The 18,595-nt window shown below is 48.4% G+C and overlaps 1 protein-coding gene across 1 annotated transcript in view; it reads left to right on the top strand.

Moving 5' to 3' along the window:
* LOC119397952 (high-affinity choline transporter 1-like) overlaps positions 1–15,981 on the top strand; it is a 36,984-nt gene extending 21,003 nt beyond the window's left edge. Inside the window, exons 3-8 of the mRNA XM_049416445.1 lie at positions 2,104–2,259; positions 4,207–4,355; positions 7,768–7,920; positions 11,065–11,194; positions 12,953–13,173; positions 14,980–15,981. Of these exons, the coding sequence (XP_049272402.1) occupies positions 2,104–2,259; positions 4,207–4,355; positions 7,768–7,920; positions 11,065–11,194; positions 12,953–13,173; positions 14,980–15,414 (1,244 nt within the window). The 3' untranslated portion in view covers positions 15,415–15,981. The remainder of the gene's footprint in view (positions 1–2,103; positions 2,260–4,206; positions 4,356–7,767; positions 7,921–11,064; positions 11,195–12,952; positions 13,174–14,979) is intronic.
* Positions 15,982–18,595: the final 2,614 nt, after the last annotated feature.

The following is an 18,595-nucleotide window of genomic DNA, read 5'->3' as shown; positions in this document are numbered from 1 at the left end:
TTAAGTGCATTTGAAGCACCAAGACCTTCTATCTCAATAACACAGTAGCAGACAGCGCACATCTCAGCTGTGGTGCACTGCTGTTACCTTGAGAACCGTCCAGTAAAAATTAATAGCTTTGCTTGCGGCTCTGTACTGGCGGCCTCTGCATTGACCCTGGCTTTTTCTATTTCTTTTATTTATTTATTTATTATTTATTTATTTATTTATTTATTTATTTATTTATTTATTTGTTTGTTTGTTTGTTTGTTTGTTTGTTTATTTATTTATTTACTTACTTACTCACTCACTCACTCACTCACTCACTCACTTCCTTACTTACTTACTTACTACTTACTTACTTACTTACTTACTTACTTACTTACTTACTTACTTACTTACTTACTTACTTACTTACTTACTTACTTACTTACTTACTTACTTTATGACCTTTTTATTTGTTTTGTTTTATTCCTTCGTCTATCTCACCTTTCTCGTACTTAGTAAACTTATTTACCATGTTTCTGTATTGTAAAAAATGTACACTGCCTACCTGTGGAATTTGTCCCAATTCTGATATTCCCATTGAAAATGCCGCGAATTGTATTTAACTGGCCTGCCCTGTATTTCACTCATGTAATACCGCCACGAGGCATCCCTGATGGTTTTTTTCACTTTGAAACCTCCTCGTGTAACCTTATGTACAATGTCGCTTGTGTTTTACGATGCCACAAAAAAAAACTTCAATTTCAGCATGCACCGTGCATCCAGACCCTTTGTTGAAAGCACGGCGAAATCTCGAATTTTCATTCGCACGTGTAGAACGTTGCCCGTGCTTCACAAGGAAATCAACATCATAATATACTTGCGGCTTCATTATCCAAGGTAATGCGCCGGGTGTGTGCGACATTGTACTATATGGAGCGTCTCGCAAAATTCAGGCCACGAGCAGAGGTCGTGTAGGCCTGCTTTTTATTCTCCCCCTTTCTTTTTTCGCTTTCACTAAATCTGTAACCATAACTATCATAGTTAATATGGGAGGCGGAACTTTTCAAGAGCTGAGCCAGTGGTTTGATCGCCAAGGTAACAGCGGGCGCCACCATGCGCTCAATACCTCTGTGACTGAAACATTTCTTCTCGATGATTCGAAGGCATGAAACGGCTCATTGAGCGAAAAAGCCGGCATCTGTTGCAGTGAAACGGCACCTAGATTCCCACCGCTTGCGACGCAGCGTCACGTGTTTTGCCTCAACGGAACAGAGCGGAAGAAAGGGAAGACTTGCTGGCGCACCAAGTGTTGCGGGAGGGAAGAGGGCATCGCCGCTTCACCCTCGCGCTCGCCTGTGTTATCCGCGCGTTCCTTGCCCGAACGGATAAGAAAAGTATTGAAGGTTCTAACGTTGCCTCCATAATAGCTACAAAGGAATATAATATATAAACACAGAGTAAAGTTGAAATGAACAGCGTTGCCGTTGGCATGTTTCGAACCTACGACCCCACACTCAGAATCCTAGTGCATCACCCACTGGACTCAACCGACGAGTTCATAACGTTGGTATAGCCTGTTGTCTGACACAGCCTAACCTCCCATGTTTATTTTATTTCTTCATCTAAATAAAAAAGGAGGGATGGGGGAGGTGTCTGCCGCTCACGCGCAAACAATATTTATCCGCCACCAACTCTGCCCCTACCATCTGTCAAGGCTGCATCATAAAAAAAGGTAAGGCGTGCAAACGCGGGCACAACAGAATATGAGAACACAAACGCCAGGCTGCTAAGGTCACTGATTAGCCACCGCGCGCACTAACAAAGGACAATTAAATGTGTGGACGCTGGGTGGAGGTATACGCAGATGAAGTAATTGTACGCTTAGCATGACATAGTCAAAAAAGAAATACGAGGGCTACCCATCTGCCGTATATGCGTGATCAACCAAATTAATGACTTCGCTACAACGTTGTCCTCGTCTCTTGCGTTGTCCAATCAAATTAAAGACTGGACGACTCAATGCATTCTCCTTCATCGTTCGGTCTTAGAAATATTTTTCAAAGTACAGGTACCTCAAGTGTAAATGTGTATACCAGGCCAGCAAGAGCTGCTCTACAGAGGTACACGTCGGTGCAGGAGGCCTGATCATCGCAGGCCCCGTGTGGCGGGCGGGCTACGTGACCATGATGGACCCCCTGCAGGAGACGTTCGGTGCCACCATGGCCAGTCTGCTGTTCCTGCCTGCGCTCGTCGGAGAAGTCTGCTGGTGCGCGTCCATCCTCGGCGCACTCGGTGCGTACGACACGCATTGGACTCTCTGTCATCCCACTGCTGACGTCGTGCAACTACTGACGGCAGTAGTTGGATGTCTATGTCGTTAGCCTATTGATATCTGTTGGCAACTGTCGCTGAAGCCTCGCAGGGATAGCAGCATGTTCGCAGCCACATATATAGCACGTACTGATGGGCTCATGGCCCACGCATAGATATTTCACTGCACGTTAGGCCGACGACAACAAGAAAGAAAATGGAGACAGGTCAGGTATTTGAAGCTAGAACACACTTGAATTAAGCACGCATACACTATGACACATATGCATGCCATAAGGCAACTATACAGACCACGTAACGAGAACAAGATGACAGTGCAAGTCGCGAAATGCACATTGAAAAAAGAAAGATAAAAGGTTGTTTTAAAGTGAGCTCGTGCATTAGATTTCCAGTCACGGCGGCCGCATTTCGATGAGGGCGAAATTCAAGAAGGATCGTGTGTAGAGCATTGGGTGCACGTTAAACAAACCCATGTGGTCAAAATGAATCCGAAGGCCCGCCACGGTGCGGGAAATAATCATATCCTAGTTTCGCACGGAAAGGAAACAAAGGTCACGAAATGAGGATTTGAGCCTATATAGGATCCCTAAACTATAGAGAGCAGCTAGTTGAACTCACTTTGCATTAACCGTGAGACGCTCTACTTATACTCTACATTGATACTTAATGATACATACGCTCTACATTGACGCCCTACATTGATACTTTATGACATGTATAGTCAGTTATGATCCGTCAAGGCTATACCTGCAAACCACTGCCCCTTTTATCAGACTTATCACTCTGTTCTCATGTGTAAGCGCTAGGGAAAGCCGAGATGTTATGTTAAAAGTGAGGTGAAAGTGTCCCATTTTACATTCGTTTTACACTGCGGTTACAACCCATTCATATCGTTCAAATGTATTCACTTACTGCAAGCATGGGTGTCTAGCCAAATAGCTAACACACTCGCTTTCGAGGCACGGGCGCCCGGTTTCAAATCCAGCCGTGCCAAGAAACCTCATTTTCTTTTATTCATGTATTTCTTTATTGATCAGGCGTTTTTTTCTAATGCATTAGTTTTATCCGTCACTGAGAGGTTCAACTTTAATGTTTTAAATTCACCACTGCTCCCTTGGTGGCGCTAGGAGTTTCTGGTCTTCGGCAGGTTCGGCGACCCGTTACAAAGGGAACGGCACCACAACATTATCATCATCATCATACGCACACTCGGCGATCCGCTGGAAACTAGTCTAGCGTATAACAGCTCTGCTGTAAAAACCGACATATCTATGCGCAGCATTCGACGAATCGATTTTTTAACATGGCACCTTTATTTTTAAGGCTGTTGCTTCTTTTGGTGTTCTTATTCAACCTGAAATGTTAGTTTCTTGTTTTTGTGCTTTCTACAATGCATTTCAGTTCTGGTTAAAGCTCGTTTTTTTACTTCCTGAGTCGCTGTTTCCCCTTCTTCGCAAGTATCGCTATACAGCACCTGATAGACCGTTTCCGACTTCACAATTCAACGCTTAACTCTCTCTCTCTCTCTCTTGAAGTCTTCCAAAATTAAGACCCACAACTTTGAACGCTCGGCAGCAGCGCAACTACACACTGAAATCTCTACATAGCATCCTCAAAAGCTCTCACAAATCGAACACTGAACTGTGAATCATTCCGTTCGCTGTTATGCGCTGCCGCCGAACTGGTCCAGCGTCGGTTGTGATGCTGTATCTGACAGCTGTCAAAGTCAAACGGACGGCGTCGCTTTTGTGTATTGGTCCCTCCTGGAATTCTCTTTCACGCAGGCATCGTAGGCGTTGAGGCCACATCCCTTGTAGCTATACACGGAACGCTTCACGGTGGCATCTTGGTTTTGGCACGTAAAAACTCAAAGTAAACTTCAGTTTTAATCACAGCCGTGTTTCGCAGGCAGCACGGTGAGCGTTGTGACCGGGCTGGATGACCGTGTGTCCGTGGGCGTGTCAGCGACGGTGGCCGTGCTGTACACTGTCACTGGTGGCGTCTACTCGGTCGCCTACACCGACGTTGTCCAGCTGTCCTTCATGTTCATCGGACTCGTGAGTATAGCGCAGCTTTACGTAATTCGTCGACTGCAGCCGTGAAATGTGACGCTTATACCTACATCGAAACAGTCACACATTTGTTCGCCGCATATATGCTTTCGCGCGCGAACGAACCGTCCCTGTATGTATATTACAAACCCAAGTCTGTAAAATCTGTACAGACCTGGGTTATATACATAGACATTGTAATGTATATTACAAATCCAGATCTGTACAGGTCTTGGAGGGAGGGAGGGGATAAACTTTATTGAAACGAAATGGGAGTGGAAATAGGGGAGCCAGCCTCCGCTGTGCTGACACTACCGAAGCGCTCCCTGTCGGCGCTCATTAGTAGAGGCCGGACTTTTAGGCATTAAATGACCTCGTTTTAGGCGCCAAAAATAGGCGGGCAAAGCAACGTTTTAGGCCTCCAATATTGTAAATATAGGCACAGTAAACTTTCACATAAATGCAAATAATTTCAATCGAAGATGGGCGCGACCTCTACCTACGACAGGATAACAATAATTTCACTGCTTAAGATGGCAGAAAGACACCAACAGTTGAACATAGCCGTACAATTGTGCTTTGTCCCGCATGGTTCGCAGTTCTGCATGGTGAGTCAAGTGTCCACTGTCGAATCAACGCACTCGTGGGTGTCTTTTCGGCATGACTTAGAAGGGCAGAGCAGGAGTAGATAGACAGATCGCTAAAAGACCAGAGGGGAGGGATCCCTCCTATAGGCCTCGTGCGCTCAGTTGATGGCGCCACCGCTCTCCGAGTGCGGAGCGCCAATGCGGCCACTTAGCGCATTTTGTCTCTGTTCCCTTCCCGGCGCGTAGCTCGAAGTTGTGCGCGGCGAACGTCAATGCATGAAAATGGAAACGCAAAATGAGCCCGCGCTTGCTTTTTTGCGGTTACGGACGAGTAGCAAACGTTCAGGAATACTTCAAATGAAGTAGTTCGCTTTGGCGTGGCGACTTGTATGCCGCTAATCATGCACTGCGTGAGATAAAAACTGCACAGTGCCGTCGGTCCATCAGAAATATTCGGAAAATGCCTCGCACGAATAAAGAGCGTGCAGTACGACGTGCGTTTAGAAGCGAGTAAACTTTTTGCCCGGCATATGATAGAAAATACTTTTTATCGGCAGCCTCTCGCGTCGCTTGTCCTATGACCGGCGCGCATTAGCACAACGCTGCGATAGGACATATTAGCAACGATAAAAATATAGAGACCGCATGTAGTGCCCGTCTCTTAGTATTCTAGCGCTGTTAGTACGTCGAACACTGCTAAATTATATTTTTGAACATGTGCAACTGTGTTTTTCGTCTAGGTCCTCCCATCATAAAGCAGATACTGAGGCCCCTCAGCCCGGCAGTCGTGCACAGCCGACTAAGTGGGCACTGCAGAGGACTGTTTTGCGTCGCAATGGTTGCCACAAATCTCCGTTCGGGCTAAGTAGGAACAAGGGAACCAACAATGTGTCAATATTACCTGGAGCAGTAGCGTAGCCAGAATTTTATTTTTTTTTTTTTTGTGGGGGTTCAACCATACTTTATGCATGTTCGTCCGCGCGTTTATGTGTGCGCATGTATTTATACACATACTCCCCTCCGCCCGAAAATTTTAAAATTTTCGGGCGGAGGGGAGTTTGAATCCCCCCGGTTACGCCAGTAACTTGGATAGAAAGCGAAAGAAACCGTGCGAAGACAGGACGCATTTGCTTATCGGGCTCGCCGATCACCCTCGTGCGACTTCCGTGAAAAGTGATAAAATTTCACCTTCGGCAGTTTCCCGGCCGTGTTCTTGAAGCTGTTATGACATGCGAACTCGCAAGAGCAGATAGCAGTCTACTTTTTTTTCGCCGCGACACACGCTTGCGCTGCTAGAGGCCGTTGCCAACCTGCTGCGGCCAAGCGCGGCGATGCGGAGGGAACAGGGACATTTTGCCAGCAGCCGCCGCAGTGGCGCTGCATGTCTAATTTGAAACAGCAGCGCACGAGGCCTATAGGGGTATTCAGACGGGGGAGAAATGCTCGGGGGGTAAAGGCGGAGCCTAGTGACGTCAACTCGCGAGGAGAAGTCTCCACAAATGCCCCCCACTCACACGGACGGGGCGAACGGAGGGGGAGACCAGTGTTACCAGACTAATCCTGTGGCTCACCAGCTGCTGACGACGATGACCCCGGCTACAGATGACCCCAACTGCATACTGGACACCCACTGCCGCTCTCTGCAGGAGCAAGTGCAACAATGTGGCCAAACAAGAGCCCGAAATTCCTCCACATCCCCCACCGCCGGGGGATCGTTTGTCCTTTCGGGGAAAACGTCTCCGTCTCCTCCGAGGAGGCGCGGGGGGGGGGGGGGGGGGGTCACGCCCACTCGCTAATCCGTGACGTCGCGGTTACGTGATCCGCAATCCCCCCGTCTCCCCCGAGCACTTCTCTCCCTTCTGAATACCCCTTATTGGCCAGGTCGAATCGCGTAGAGCCAATTTCTCCCCTGGCAGTGAACCATTAGCATAGCCAGGCGGAGTGGCGGGAGTTCTGTGGGGTTCAACCCCCCTTCCCCCCGAAACTTTTAAGTTTTGCATATGTCTATATAGACGCACACATACAAAGGCACGCACGAACATACATAAAGTATGGTTGAACTCCTCTCCCCCTGCCCCCCCCCCAAAAAAAAAAGATTCCTGGCTACGCTACTGCAGTGACACCTCAAAAATTAAATTACAAACAAAACAAAAGCTGCGTGCTCATCAGACTTTTATTTCTTTTTTTGCCCTTCACTTTCCTTTGCGCTGACGGCTTTCAGCTATTTCGCATTCGCCAACCGCTCGCGCCATTTCAGCGCGGCGGCGAATGCTTGCTGCTAGCGGTAGTTTCCGGGAATTGATTGAACTAGAGGGCTAGGTTGAACCTCATAGTTCCGAACAGTCAATGTTGCGCGGTAACATGAATAAGGGTCTCAAACTGCACCCGGGAGCGAAACTTGAGGCTAAATAGTTTTCATGTAAGCGCCAATTGCGAAAATAGGCATTTATAGGCATTTGTAAGCATTTAGGCACGAACGCCAAAAATAGGAATTTATAGGCGCGATAAAAATACTAAAAAAGCCTTTCTTAACCTCTAATTCATGCTCATATATCAAAATGGCGCGATAGGAGCGGAAGGAACAAAATAGGCATTTGCCTAAAATCCGGTCTCTAGTGATGAAAAATAAAGTGAGCAGACAGTTTGCGCTTGTCCGCGTTTTTTATCGTTGTGTCCTTGCGTACAATTTGCGCATACCAAGTTACCTTTCAAGTGATCGTGTATGCAGCGCACGTGCATTCCGTACACCTTTTTTTTTTCGTTCTTATAGCGTTAGCGGAGATCGTGAGATGTAGTGCGACACGGACAAACTAACCGATCTTGCTTTGCAGTGGATCTGCGTGCCGTTTATGTTTCTCAACGGGCACATAGACCCCATTTTGACCCTGCCGAAGGATGAGCTGCTGGGTTCTGTGGCCACGAACGAGATACCCAGCTACGTGGACACCATGCTTCTGCTCACCTTCGGCGGCATACCGTGGCAGGTAAGAACGCCATCACCATATGCCTACGTCCACAAATGGTCTTTCAGCAGGTACACGTATGGGGTCACAAACTTGGGGGCATCCGCCTACGGGTCCTTATTCTCGCGTTGTTCTTTGTCCAGTGAAGCAGAAGTCGCATCACAGGATTTTCACCCGCGCGTGAACTAGCGGAAATTCTGGTGACGTATAGCCACAGAGTAAGGCCCTCATTCACAAAGAAAGAAATGTAACAGTTAAAGTGTTTGTAAGAGAAGATACCGGCCAATCGTTAAGTTGAACATACAGTTGAAGCTGGATTTAACAAGGCGATGACTTTGCTCGAATTATTTCGTTAAATTGGGAAGTTCGTAAAATCGAGAAAGGAATGTTTCGGTCCTTCGAAATCTGAAATTTTAACGTGGTGATACCCAAAAGCTACCGCGGCATTGTATTTGTCGCTAACCCGCGCCAGCGCGTGAGAAAAATCCGTGAGGGCAGCCCGGACATGGAGCCTCCCATGTCCGAGCGATGCAGGCCTGGTAGACAGTCACGTGAAGCTATGATAGACGACCGATTTGCAAAGACGGGGAGAACGAATGCATGGATTGTGCGAGCAGGCCGAGCAATTAAGTTGCGAGGAGACGATCAGTGCCATATGCCGTATAAACCATGAAATAACGAAAGCAACAAGCGCGGTGTTCCTATGGAAGCATTTGCAAGGACCATAACCCCCCGCCCCCTTTGCGCCATCAGGGCCTGATGATCAGGCCCGTGAGACCGACTGTTGAGTCAAATCGTTCCCCGCATGGGCGCGACGTCTAACCTCGTCAAAATAAAAACCAGGGTCATGCCTAGGGCGGCTAGACGTTTTAACGCGATGACGTTAGAGCGCACACTCGAAGAAAACCCCGTCTGTGTCAAAATTAGAAAGAAATCGCCATTTTTTACGAATTTATTTCAGGAAAAACTTCGTTAAATCGGCTTTGGTGCCCAATTACTTTCTTTAATTCGGGTTGATGATAAGATTGAACTCTATGGGTACCTGCCGGGGAATAGAAATTTCTTCCTTAGATCTAGAATTTCATAAAAGCGGGTTTCGTTAGATCGAGTTTTAACTGTATTATAGCGAAGAACGCATGCGAGCAGAAACCTTTGAGAATTCGTCCCGAACGCCTTGCACGATATACGCATGGCTCGTGAATGCCTGGAGCCTTTAACTATCTCACTTTTTTTTTCTATTTAGGCGACCGCATGAGCGCGCAACACCCTTGATTATCTACAGCGCAAATCCATCAATAGTTTCTGTATAAGAACATGCCAATCGAGATAATAACTAGCTTCTACAAAGATCAATATAATTTTCTTGCAGTGTTACATAAGCCACTAGAACGATTTATTTTTATTTTTATTTTTTCCGTGAGCGCTATATCATGCCTTATATGTGTTTTAGGTCCAGTCGAAACTTTCGAAATGATGCGACGTAGTAAACTTTACGATATCTGTAAAATCCTACTATATAATAGTTCCTTCTAAACTAATTTCTCACGCGATAGGCTGAGCGACGTTGCGATGGTGCATGCAGACCTCGTCATTGTTTTGGGATTATACTTGCGAGTGACGTGTCTGCACACCTTCTAAACAGAAGGCGTGCTGACACATGTGGCCCTTTCGTTGATTATAGCCTGACCCTCTATAATCTCTCACGTGCTTCTAACCTCGATGGTGTGATAGCGCGCGTCACATGGCGCTAGATGGATTGTGTAAGTGCAGGCAGGATTTTTTTAAATAAACTTCAGTTGCTAGAGGGCTTCCATTTATCATTATGTTCTTGTTCTTCTGTGTGCCTCACTGTGTCATTATCTTCTTCAAGAGCATTCACAAATCAGGTAGCCAAGCGGATACTTTTCTGGTTGACCTGCCTTCCTGCCTGCCTGCCTATACTGCTCAACGCAGAAACTTGGGCTAGTTGGTGGTAACTTATACATCTTAACAAGCGCAAAGCAACAATCATACAAGGAAGAGAGGACGGGCGCCAGGCATCAAGTTGATATCTAGCGCCCGTCCTGGTTACATGTCTCTTCCTTGTGTGATTGTTGGTTTGCACTGTTATGATGTATAAGCAGTATAAGTGCTGCTGCCTTCTGCCTTTCTATTTCCTTCCTTCCTTCGCGCGGCCAGCAGAAGATCGAAGCATATACATATTTGAGAAAACGGGTGAATCTGTCGCTGAAAAGAACGTTTAACAGATCAATTCCGTGATACTGAGGCATCGTGAGAAAAAAAAGAGGAAAGCAAGCGGTGTTCTGCGCAAGCTCATCGGTGTGTACCCTTAAGTAGGGGCAGTTATCGGTACCCTTTCTGAAATCTTGAAGCCCTCTTCTTGAAGCAAGGATACCCTTGAGGCCACAATTAGCGGAAAATTTTGCTATGTCGTCTCGCCTTGCCGGTCAAGGGAGGCCCGAAGACACTTTTATACCTTCTATTTCTCCCACACACGCACCTTTCGCATTTCGGGAGCTAAAATAAGTGATAATATGTATCTGACGACTCCATTAACTGGTCTCTGAGTTATTGACCTGTTCAAAAGCCAAACGCTCGCAGACCAGCCTAAGTAGCGAATAGCTCCTTGTCTTCGGTAATTTGTGAAGCACGGGTGACACACCGAAGCAATGAGACGAACGCCCTCTTTTTATCCTTGGCCACACTTTCCCACTCCAGCATCCCCCCCCCCCTCAACCCCGCCGGTTTCGTACATAATTCACACGGTCCCATATGCATTCGCCTAAGACGACTCGAAGGCGAAAGCCATCGCAGGCATTGCAAGCTTTCTGCACCTCACGGGATTTTGCGATGCCTCCGAGATCAGCCGGGATTAGACAAACAATGATGCCATGTGATGACGTTATCATGTGACGTCAAATTATGCGCCGTCATAGAGGCGTCACGATGGCGTCACACATTCTCTGTGAGGTCATAGTGATGTCATATAGGGACGTTATCATATGATAATATTTTGCATCACTCGTGTTGACGCCGACCCCGACGGTCAATTTTCGCGTTTTATAAGGCATCCAAAGCTTTCGCCTTAAGAATTACTTCTATTACAGTAATGTGACCGCACAATTTTCGTAACACTTTCTCTTCGCGCTCGCCGTTTGTCCACAGGATTATTTCCAGAGGATATTGTCGACCAAGAGCGAATTCCGCGCCAAGGCTCTGTCGTTTGTAGGCTTCGTGGGCACCCTTGTCATGGCTGTGCCACCTGTGCTCATAGGTGTTGCATCGAAAGCGACAAGTAAGTACTCCAGTTTTATTATTTGTTTCATTAATTTGCACATCCTGTACCACCTGCTCTTCTATACTTTCTGTTGTTATTTGATAGTTGTCGATTCTATACTATATGGTGGCGCGGTCGCGTCGACCACGACGAAGTGCGGCCAAGCGGTGCGAGAGGAGCGAGCGCTTGAGCTGAGATAATAGAACAGTTGGGCTCTTGCTTCTGAACGCGGTGGCATCTGTCTGCCCTCGCCGCCGCTGTAGACGCGTAGTATATCATTGAAACAAGAGTGCCTCTAAATATTGTTTAATGTCGTGCAATACCAGAGACAGCGGCATAGCGGTTGAATTGACATTTGAAATTAAGCCGCACACCCATCATGCGTAATCGTGTCGGCCGAAAGACATTGAAACTTTTGAATGGCTTGAGTTTTTGGAGGCTGTCAAACAGGCTAGCAGCACCTCCGACTTCATTACTTGAAAATTTAAACGCTCGCGCGCCTGCTAATAAAACCTCTTCTTATGAACCTTTCTACGTGTGTTCGACACACAGCTGTTGCGGTTGCTGAGCAGTTACGTCAGCATATCAAGCGGCGCGCTTCTCCTGAGTTCCATTCTTAATTTGTGCGTAAATTGAAGCTGATAACGCATGCAGTCTAATGGTTGTCGTCTGTTGACCCAAGCCGGTAGTATACCTTGAGCGTAAAATGGAGGCCGTCACTGATGAGCTTGTTATGATGAAAATGCGGCCACGTTGGTTTTCATTATACAGGTAAGAGAAGGGGAAATAACGAAAACGTATGTAAGACTTACATTAACGAGGCGCAACTTCCAGCAAGTTTATTCAAAGCAAAAAAATATACTATTTATGCAATAGCTGGGTGCTCCCACAGCACGTCAGGGCACAGTCACGTTCAATTAGTATTTTTTTTTTGGCGACAATTATATGGACGCTGCCTTCACGAAAAGCCCGCTTGCTTCAAGTATTCATCTTGTCTCAATTAACACTATCACCCACTTCTCTGTGCATCTAGAAATAACAGAGCCACGCCCCACACTTTGGCATGCACCTACATTCCTGAGAATGAATTGCCCATGGGCCTTCCCTTCCGTTCCTGAGCCTGTCGGGGTGCTTCCACAGCGCATACCTTACAAAGATTGCTCTGTTCGACCCACGTATTTTCTGCTGCACAACAGATGTATTTCATACACCAGGCCCACCTCACATGCGACAGCACTTGTTTTCTCGTAGTTTCTGACACAAAATTGGTGCTTTGCGGAGACAGCGGTCGGTCGCCATGAAGAACTTATCTTCAAAGGGGCAGAGAAAGTTACCTTTACATCTGGGCACTGTGTCAACTTTTTCAATTTTTGTGAAACAAGGTGCATTTGAAGAATCACGGCTAACTTTTCCTTTTAAGAGGCTCTACTTCAATTACTTAGTGAATTCGTGACTTCCCTAGCTTCATCTTCAGCCGCGGAAATAATGTGTTATCGTCGCGCCTGTTACACAAACATTATGAACGTGGCCCATGGGGCGTAGGCAAAAATATTTTTCAGTGAGAGGGGGGGGGGGGGGTACCTCCTTGCTCTGAAGTGGGCGCCGGTCAGGCAGATGTGGTCGAGTGTCATTTTGTGTTCTGTATGCCATTGCAAATAACAAAAAATTCGGGGCGGGGGGGGGGGGGGGGGGGTGAGGGCACGGGTTGGTGTGCCACCCCGTGGCTACGCCACTGACGTGGCCTGACCGGCGCTTGTTGTGCACTCCTCTGCGCAGGGTGGAACGAGACGACATTCCCTAGTGGCGAGGATCCGACGGACGACAAGTACGCGCCCATGATGCTCTCTCTGGCGCTGCAGTACCTCACTCCGACTGCGGTCTCGTGCTTGGGGCTGGGTGTGGTGGCGGCAGCAGTCATGTCTTCCGCCGACTCGTGCCTTCTCAGTTGCGGATCCATTGCCGCCAGGAATATATACGTGCCTCTCATTAGGCCAAAGGCATGTTTTGTCCACAAGCGTGCACATTGGTTGAAGTCTTAAAGCTTAATTGGTCGATTGGCTATAGTGCATTGTGGTGATGCTCACTTACGTACCACATAAAGGGGGGATATGCAGCTTAAGCGCTGAGCTTAAGGCTTAAGTCAGCCCTCTGTGACTCTAATCCCCCCCCCCCCCTCACTCCTTATTCCTTTTTCCGCCGTAGTACATGCGCGTGTGAATACCATCAGAATGCGCGCATTTGTATGCGAGATGCGCGAATGCGTACGGTATGCGTAAGGTCACAGGTATATATATAAAGAATGAAGAAAGAGACTACGACTTTCGTTGGTTTGGCACTGTGTATTTTCACTAACGTTTCGTCTGGTGGACCAGACTTTGTCAAAGTCTGGTCCACCAGACGAAACGTTAGTGAAAATACACAGTGCCAAACCAACGAAAGTCGTAGTCTCCTTCTTCATTCCTTATTCTATCGTGGTCTGCGTGATTCTTTGCCCACTACATATATATATATATATATATATATATATATATATATATATATATATATATATATATATATATATATATATATATATATATATATATATATATATATATATATATATATATATATATATATATAATCTGAAAGAGAAGATCGCTTAGCAGCGGCTCTGCTACGCGCAGATCGTGGGTTGTTGGAACGCGGTGCGAGCTGGCATACCGAAGAATAAACGCAGGATCTGTAGATATTTCGGTCAAGATCCACTTTCGCGGTCGTATTATCCAATTTCGGGCAAAAATGTGATCGTATTAAATGCAGGAAAATGCATTATTTCCAAGGGACGTTGGCCGGGAAGGTTTCACTGTATATATTTGCTATAGATTAAGCGTTAAAAGAGGGTTTGCGATGATCACAGTGCAGTGAAGCCAACTGTCTCTAGAACGCTCCTAATTTTCTTTCAATGTGAAGGCTGCCCTTGAGACGCGCACGACAAAGTGGCCCTTTTCTGTACGCACTCGTGATGTGGAAGAAAAAAAAAAAACAAATAACACCAGGCACACCAGGGGTGCTATCGCGGAACGATTCTGTTTTTTATTCCAATGCTTTTCGTGCTTTTCGCGCTTGGCCATTGGTCAGAACGACGGTCCGTCCGCGTTATCAACGCGATCAGCCAGCCGCGAGTGGTGGATGATAAGAATAGCATAGAATATGGCATTGGAATCGGAAATAGCATCGTTCCGCGATTGCACCCCAGGTACACCAGGTACACCAGGCACACCTTGCATCAGGCGCCCCCGTGTGGCAGGAAATGCAGGGGGTCACTCCACGCGCCGCAGTTTAAAAGAAAAAGAAATATCTAAGAGCATCTGATTCTCCATTAGAGAGTTTGAGAATTGGGGACCCAAGACACTGGGTCACCAAGCTGCGTTGGGTAGGCTGCTCTTGCATACGGAGGATAGCAGAGTTTGAGAACTGGGTCAAACGCAAGCTGCGTTGGCGCGATCGCGCTTCACGACGCGCGCTGACGTAACTTCTTTCCCCCGTGCCATCCCTCCCTGTGTAGCTTCCAGTGCGCTCGTCGGGACGAGGAATGAGAGAAAGCGCTGAGAGCGTGCGCCAAAGCCCCGTAACTCCGCTCGTTCTTGACGGATTCGAGAACTTTTTGCGGCAATCGATTCGGGACGCAGTAAACTTCGATACGTGAGGTCATTAGATCCATTACTTGGAACTGTGGTTCGTGACTCCGTTAAGTGCCAGAGCATGCTCGTAGCTGTATAGACCACGCACCTGACTAAACTCAGTGTATCTCTATCGGGCAGGCCTCGGACACCGAGGTGGTGTGGGTCCTGCGGCTGTGCGTGGTTGCCGTGGCCGCCGCATCGGCCAGTCATGGCTGTGGCGGTGCGCTCGGTGTACGACCTGTGGGCGCTGAGCGCCGACCTGGTGTACGTGCTGCTGCTGCCCCAACTTCTCGCCGCCGTTTTCCTGGGCCGACGGTGGTGCAACGCGATCGGTTCGGTGAGCGCCTTCTCTCTGGGCCTGGCGCTGCGGGTGCTGGGCGGGGAACCTGTGCTGGGCATCCCAGCTGTCATGCACTACCCGCTCTACGACGGAAGCACGCAGCTGTTCCCCTTCAAAACGGTCACCATGCTCCTGTCCGGCATCACGTTACTAGCCGTGTCCCGAGTGGCCGATTGGGTCACCGGCTCCAAGCGAGCCGCTCGCCTCGAGACCCCGCCTTCGCCGGCGTGTGAACGGCCTAAACGCCCGGCTCTCACTTCCAACGACTTGTGGAAATAGCTTAGTCATCTACTGGTTCATGTAGGCCACTTCAACATTGCTTCATTGTACTGACGCTTCCGTAAACGGCACCAGAGACTTTTAGGGTTGGAAATTGACAAACTGCAGCAAAACTAGCGTTGCTTGACACATTTCATCCCATGCCTCTGAAAATTGTCCGGAGAGGGAGGCGCTGGACGTCGTAGCGAATACAAAAGCAGGTCTCTTCACGCCGACACACGCCGCTCATAATTGTGGTGGGCACCTGTCCGTGTGCATGCTCCATGGTTGCTCTCCTTATGTCATCTTGTTTATTTTCCTATGAGCCAACCGAAAGTGCGTGTAGTTAACCTTGTTGCTTTTGCTATCTTCGCGGTCCCTCTCTTGATACAGCGTATAGGCGAGCAGCTTACTGCGCATAACCATGTAGTTAGCGTTATGAACTGTTGTGTGGTTGCAAGTATAGTACTGTAGCGCGCCTGCAAGCATGAAGGTGTATATGTACATAAAATAGTAGTACGTGCGGTTGTTAGCATAAGTTCTGATATGGATTATGTCTTCGTGTGTGCTATTAAGCCGCTGTCAGGCAGCTTCAAGCCGCTTCCGGCTATCTCTCTGTTTTTGTCTGTTTGTTTTCGCGTGGTTGTGGCAACGTGTCGTGAACAGCAGCCGATCGAGGAGCGGGACGGCAGAGAAGTGAGATCAGAGCCATTCGATCCGCCATAGAAATACTGTGCGCGTCCGGAGAGCAGGTCGGATGATGATCGAGTGAGGAGAAACACAGTGTATCATGTGACTAAAACAATCGAAGCCCCAGCATTCTCTGCTGGGGCTTCGATTCGAAAACACGTGAAAACACGTGAAACACGTGAAAAATCTGTCGGTCGCATGTTCACCGCTATTCCCGTTGCCGAACACGTACCTTAGCACAGCGACGCACCCAGCGTCCCTGGGCGATGGAGCGGAGCGCAACAGGAACCGACCGTTGCGGTTTTTAGCCGCCGGGCGCCGCCACCGTAGTAGACCCGCCGTCGCGTCGTCACTCGCGGAAACAAATGGCGTGGCTGCATTCGAAGATGCTATATGGCTCAGTTTTCGGCTGTATTCGCGTTGTTTAAAGTATTGTAACGACGCGGGATCGACGATCAAAAGGAGAACGACCAACAAATACGCTTTATCAGTAGCTGAAATGACAACAACGTCTTCTTCGTCCTTGCACTGGGGCCAGTGTCCTCGCGCTGCTTCATTGTCGACGCTACTGGCACATACGCGCGGCATTATTCCCCCTTTTAAAAAAAAACATCGCACCCGATGATGAAAGCCCAGAAAACACGGTACAAAACACTGCGCAGTTAGTCACTGAAAGTATGGCTTCATCCGAAGCACGTGGACGATTTCTGGTGAATGTCTTCGGCGTTTGGAACACTGAAGGCCGCCCGGAACAACCTCGTAATTGACGTCACTGATGCGTCGGAGGACTTCGTAAGGCCCGAAGTATCTCCGCAACAGCTTTTCAGAGAGCCCACGACGACGAATAGGTGTCCAAACCCACACTTTGTCGCCCACGTTGTATGTGACGGGTCTGTGCCGGAGATTGTAGTGCCTGGCGTCATATTCCTGTTGTTCGGTGATTCGCAACCGGGCAAGTTGCCGAGCTTCTTCTGCTCGCTGCGTAAATTCTTCAGCGTCCGTCTCTGTGCCATCATTTTCATCAGGGAGCATCGCGTCTAACGTAGTTGTAACTTCACGGCCGTAAACGAGACTGAAGGGTGTCTTCCGAGTGGTCTCCTGACGAGCCGTGTTATACGCGAATGTGACGTAGGGTAGGATGTCGTCCCAGTTCTTGCGCTCTACATCTACGTATATGCTTATCATGTCAGCCAGGGTCCTGTTGAGACGTTCGGTTAACCCGTTGGTCTGTGGATGATACGCCGTTGTCTTCCTGTGGGCGGTACCACTTAGTCGCAGAACGGTGTCAAAAAGCTCGGCCATGAACGCAGTACCTCTGTCAGTGATAATAACTGCGGGAGCACCGTGCCTTAAAACGATGGCTTCGATAAAAAATCGCGCCACTTCAGCCGCTGTTGCCCGTCGCAGAGCTCCTGTCTCGGCGTATCGGGTGAGGTAATCGGTGGCGACGATTATCCATCTATTTCCAGTAGTAGACGTGGGGAAGGGGCCCAGAAAATCCATGCCGATTTGTGCAAATGGCGTCGTCGGCACATGAATAGGTTGCAACAGGCCGGCTGGCTTGATGGATGGCGGCTTGCGGCGCTGGCAATCTAGACATGTCTGCACGTAAGTTTTCACGACCGTGGCAAGTTTCGGCCAGAAATAGTTCTGCCTAATCCTTGCCAATGTCCGAGTGTAGCCCAAGTGACCAGCGGTCGGATCGTTGTGGCAGGCGTGCAGGACCTCACGTCGGAGCGATGAGGGAACGACGAGTAAGTAGCTGCTGCCACGAGGTGAAAAGTTCTTTTTGTAAAGAACGTCGTTGCGCAAGCAGTACGACGCCAGCCCCCTTGCAAATAATTTCGGCACGCTATTGGTTCGTCCTTCAAGGTAATGAATGAGCGGCAGCAGTTCAGCGTCGTCCCGCTGCTGTCGTGAAAAAGCGGCAGTGTCCACGACTCCCAAAAAGGCCGTGTCGTCGTCGTCTTGGTCTGCTGTTTCAACGGGAGACCGAGAAAGACAGTCGGCATCGACGTGTCGTCTTCCCGATTTGTAGGCAACAGTGAAGTCGAACTCTTGGAGCCGAAGGCTCCAGCGTGCGAGACGGCCGGATGGATCTTTCAAATTAATTAACCAGCAGAGCGAATGGTGATCGCTGATAACGGTGAACGAGCGACCGTACAAATACGGGCGAAATTTGAGGACTGCCCATACCATTGCGAGGCATTCTTTCTCGGTCGTAGTGTAGTTGGCTTCTGTTCGGGACAGCGTCCTACTGGCGTAAGCGATCACCTTTTCGCTGTCGTCCTGCCACTGTACGAGTACTGCTCCAAGGCCCACATTACTAGCGTCTGTGTGCAATATCGTTGGCGCGTCTTCATCGAAGTGGGCGAGCACGGGAGGCGTTTGCATGCGTTGGCGAAGCTCGTCAAATGCCCGTTGCTGGTCTTTGCCCCATGCGAATGGGATATCTTCCCTGGTAAG

Source organism: Rhipicephalus sanguineus, chromosome 1 (assembly GCF_013339695.2).
Source record: "Rhipicephalus sanguineus isolate Rsan-2018 chromosome 1, BIME_Rsan_1.4, whole genome shotgun sequence".
Classification (NCBI taxonomy): domain Eukaryota; kingdom Metazoa; phylum Arthropoda; class Arachnida; order Ixodida; family Ixodidae; genus Rhipicephalus; species Rhipicephalus sanguineus.
This window is presented reverse-complemented; position numbering and strand designations above follow the sequence as displayed.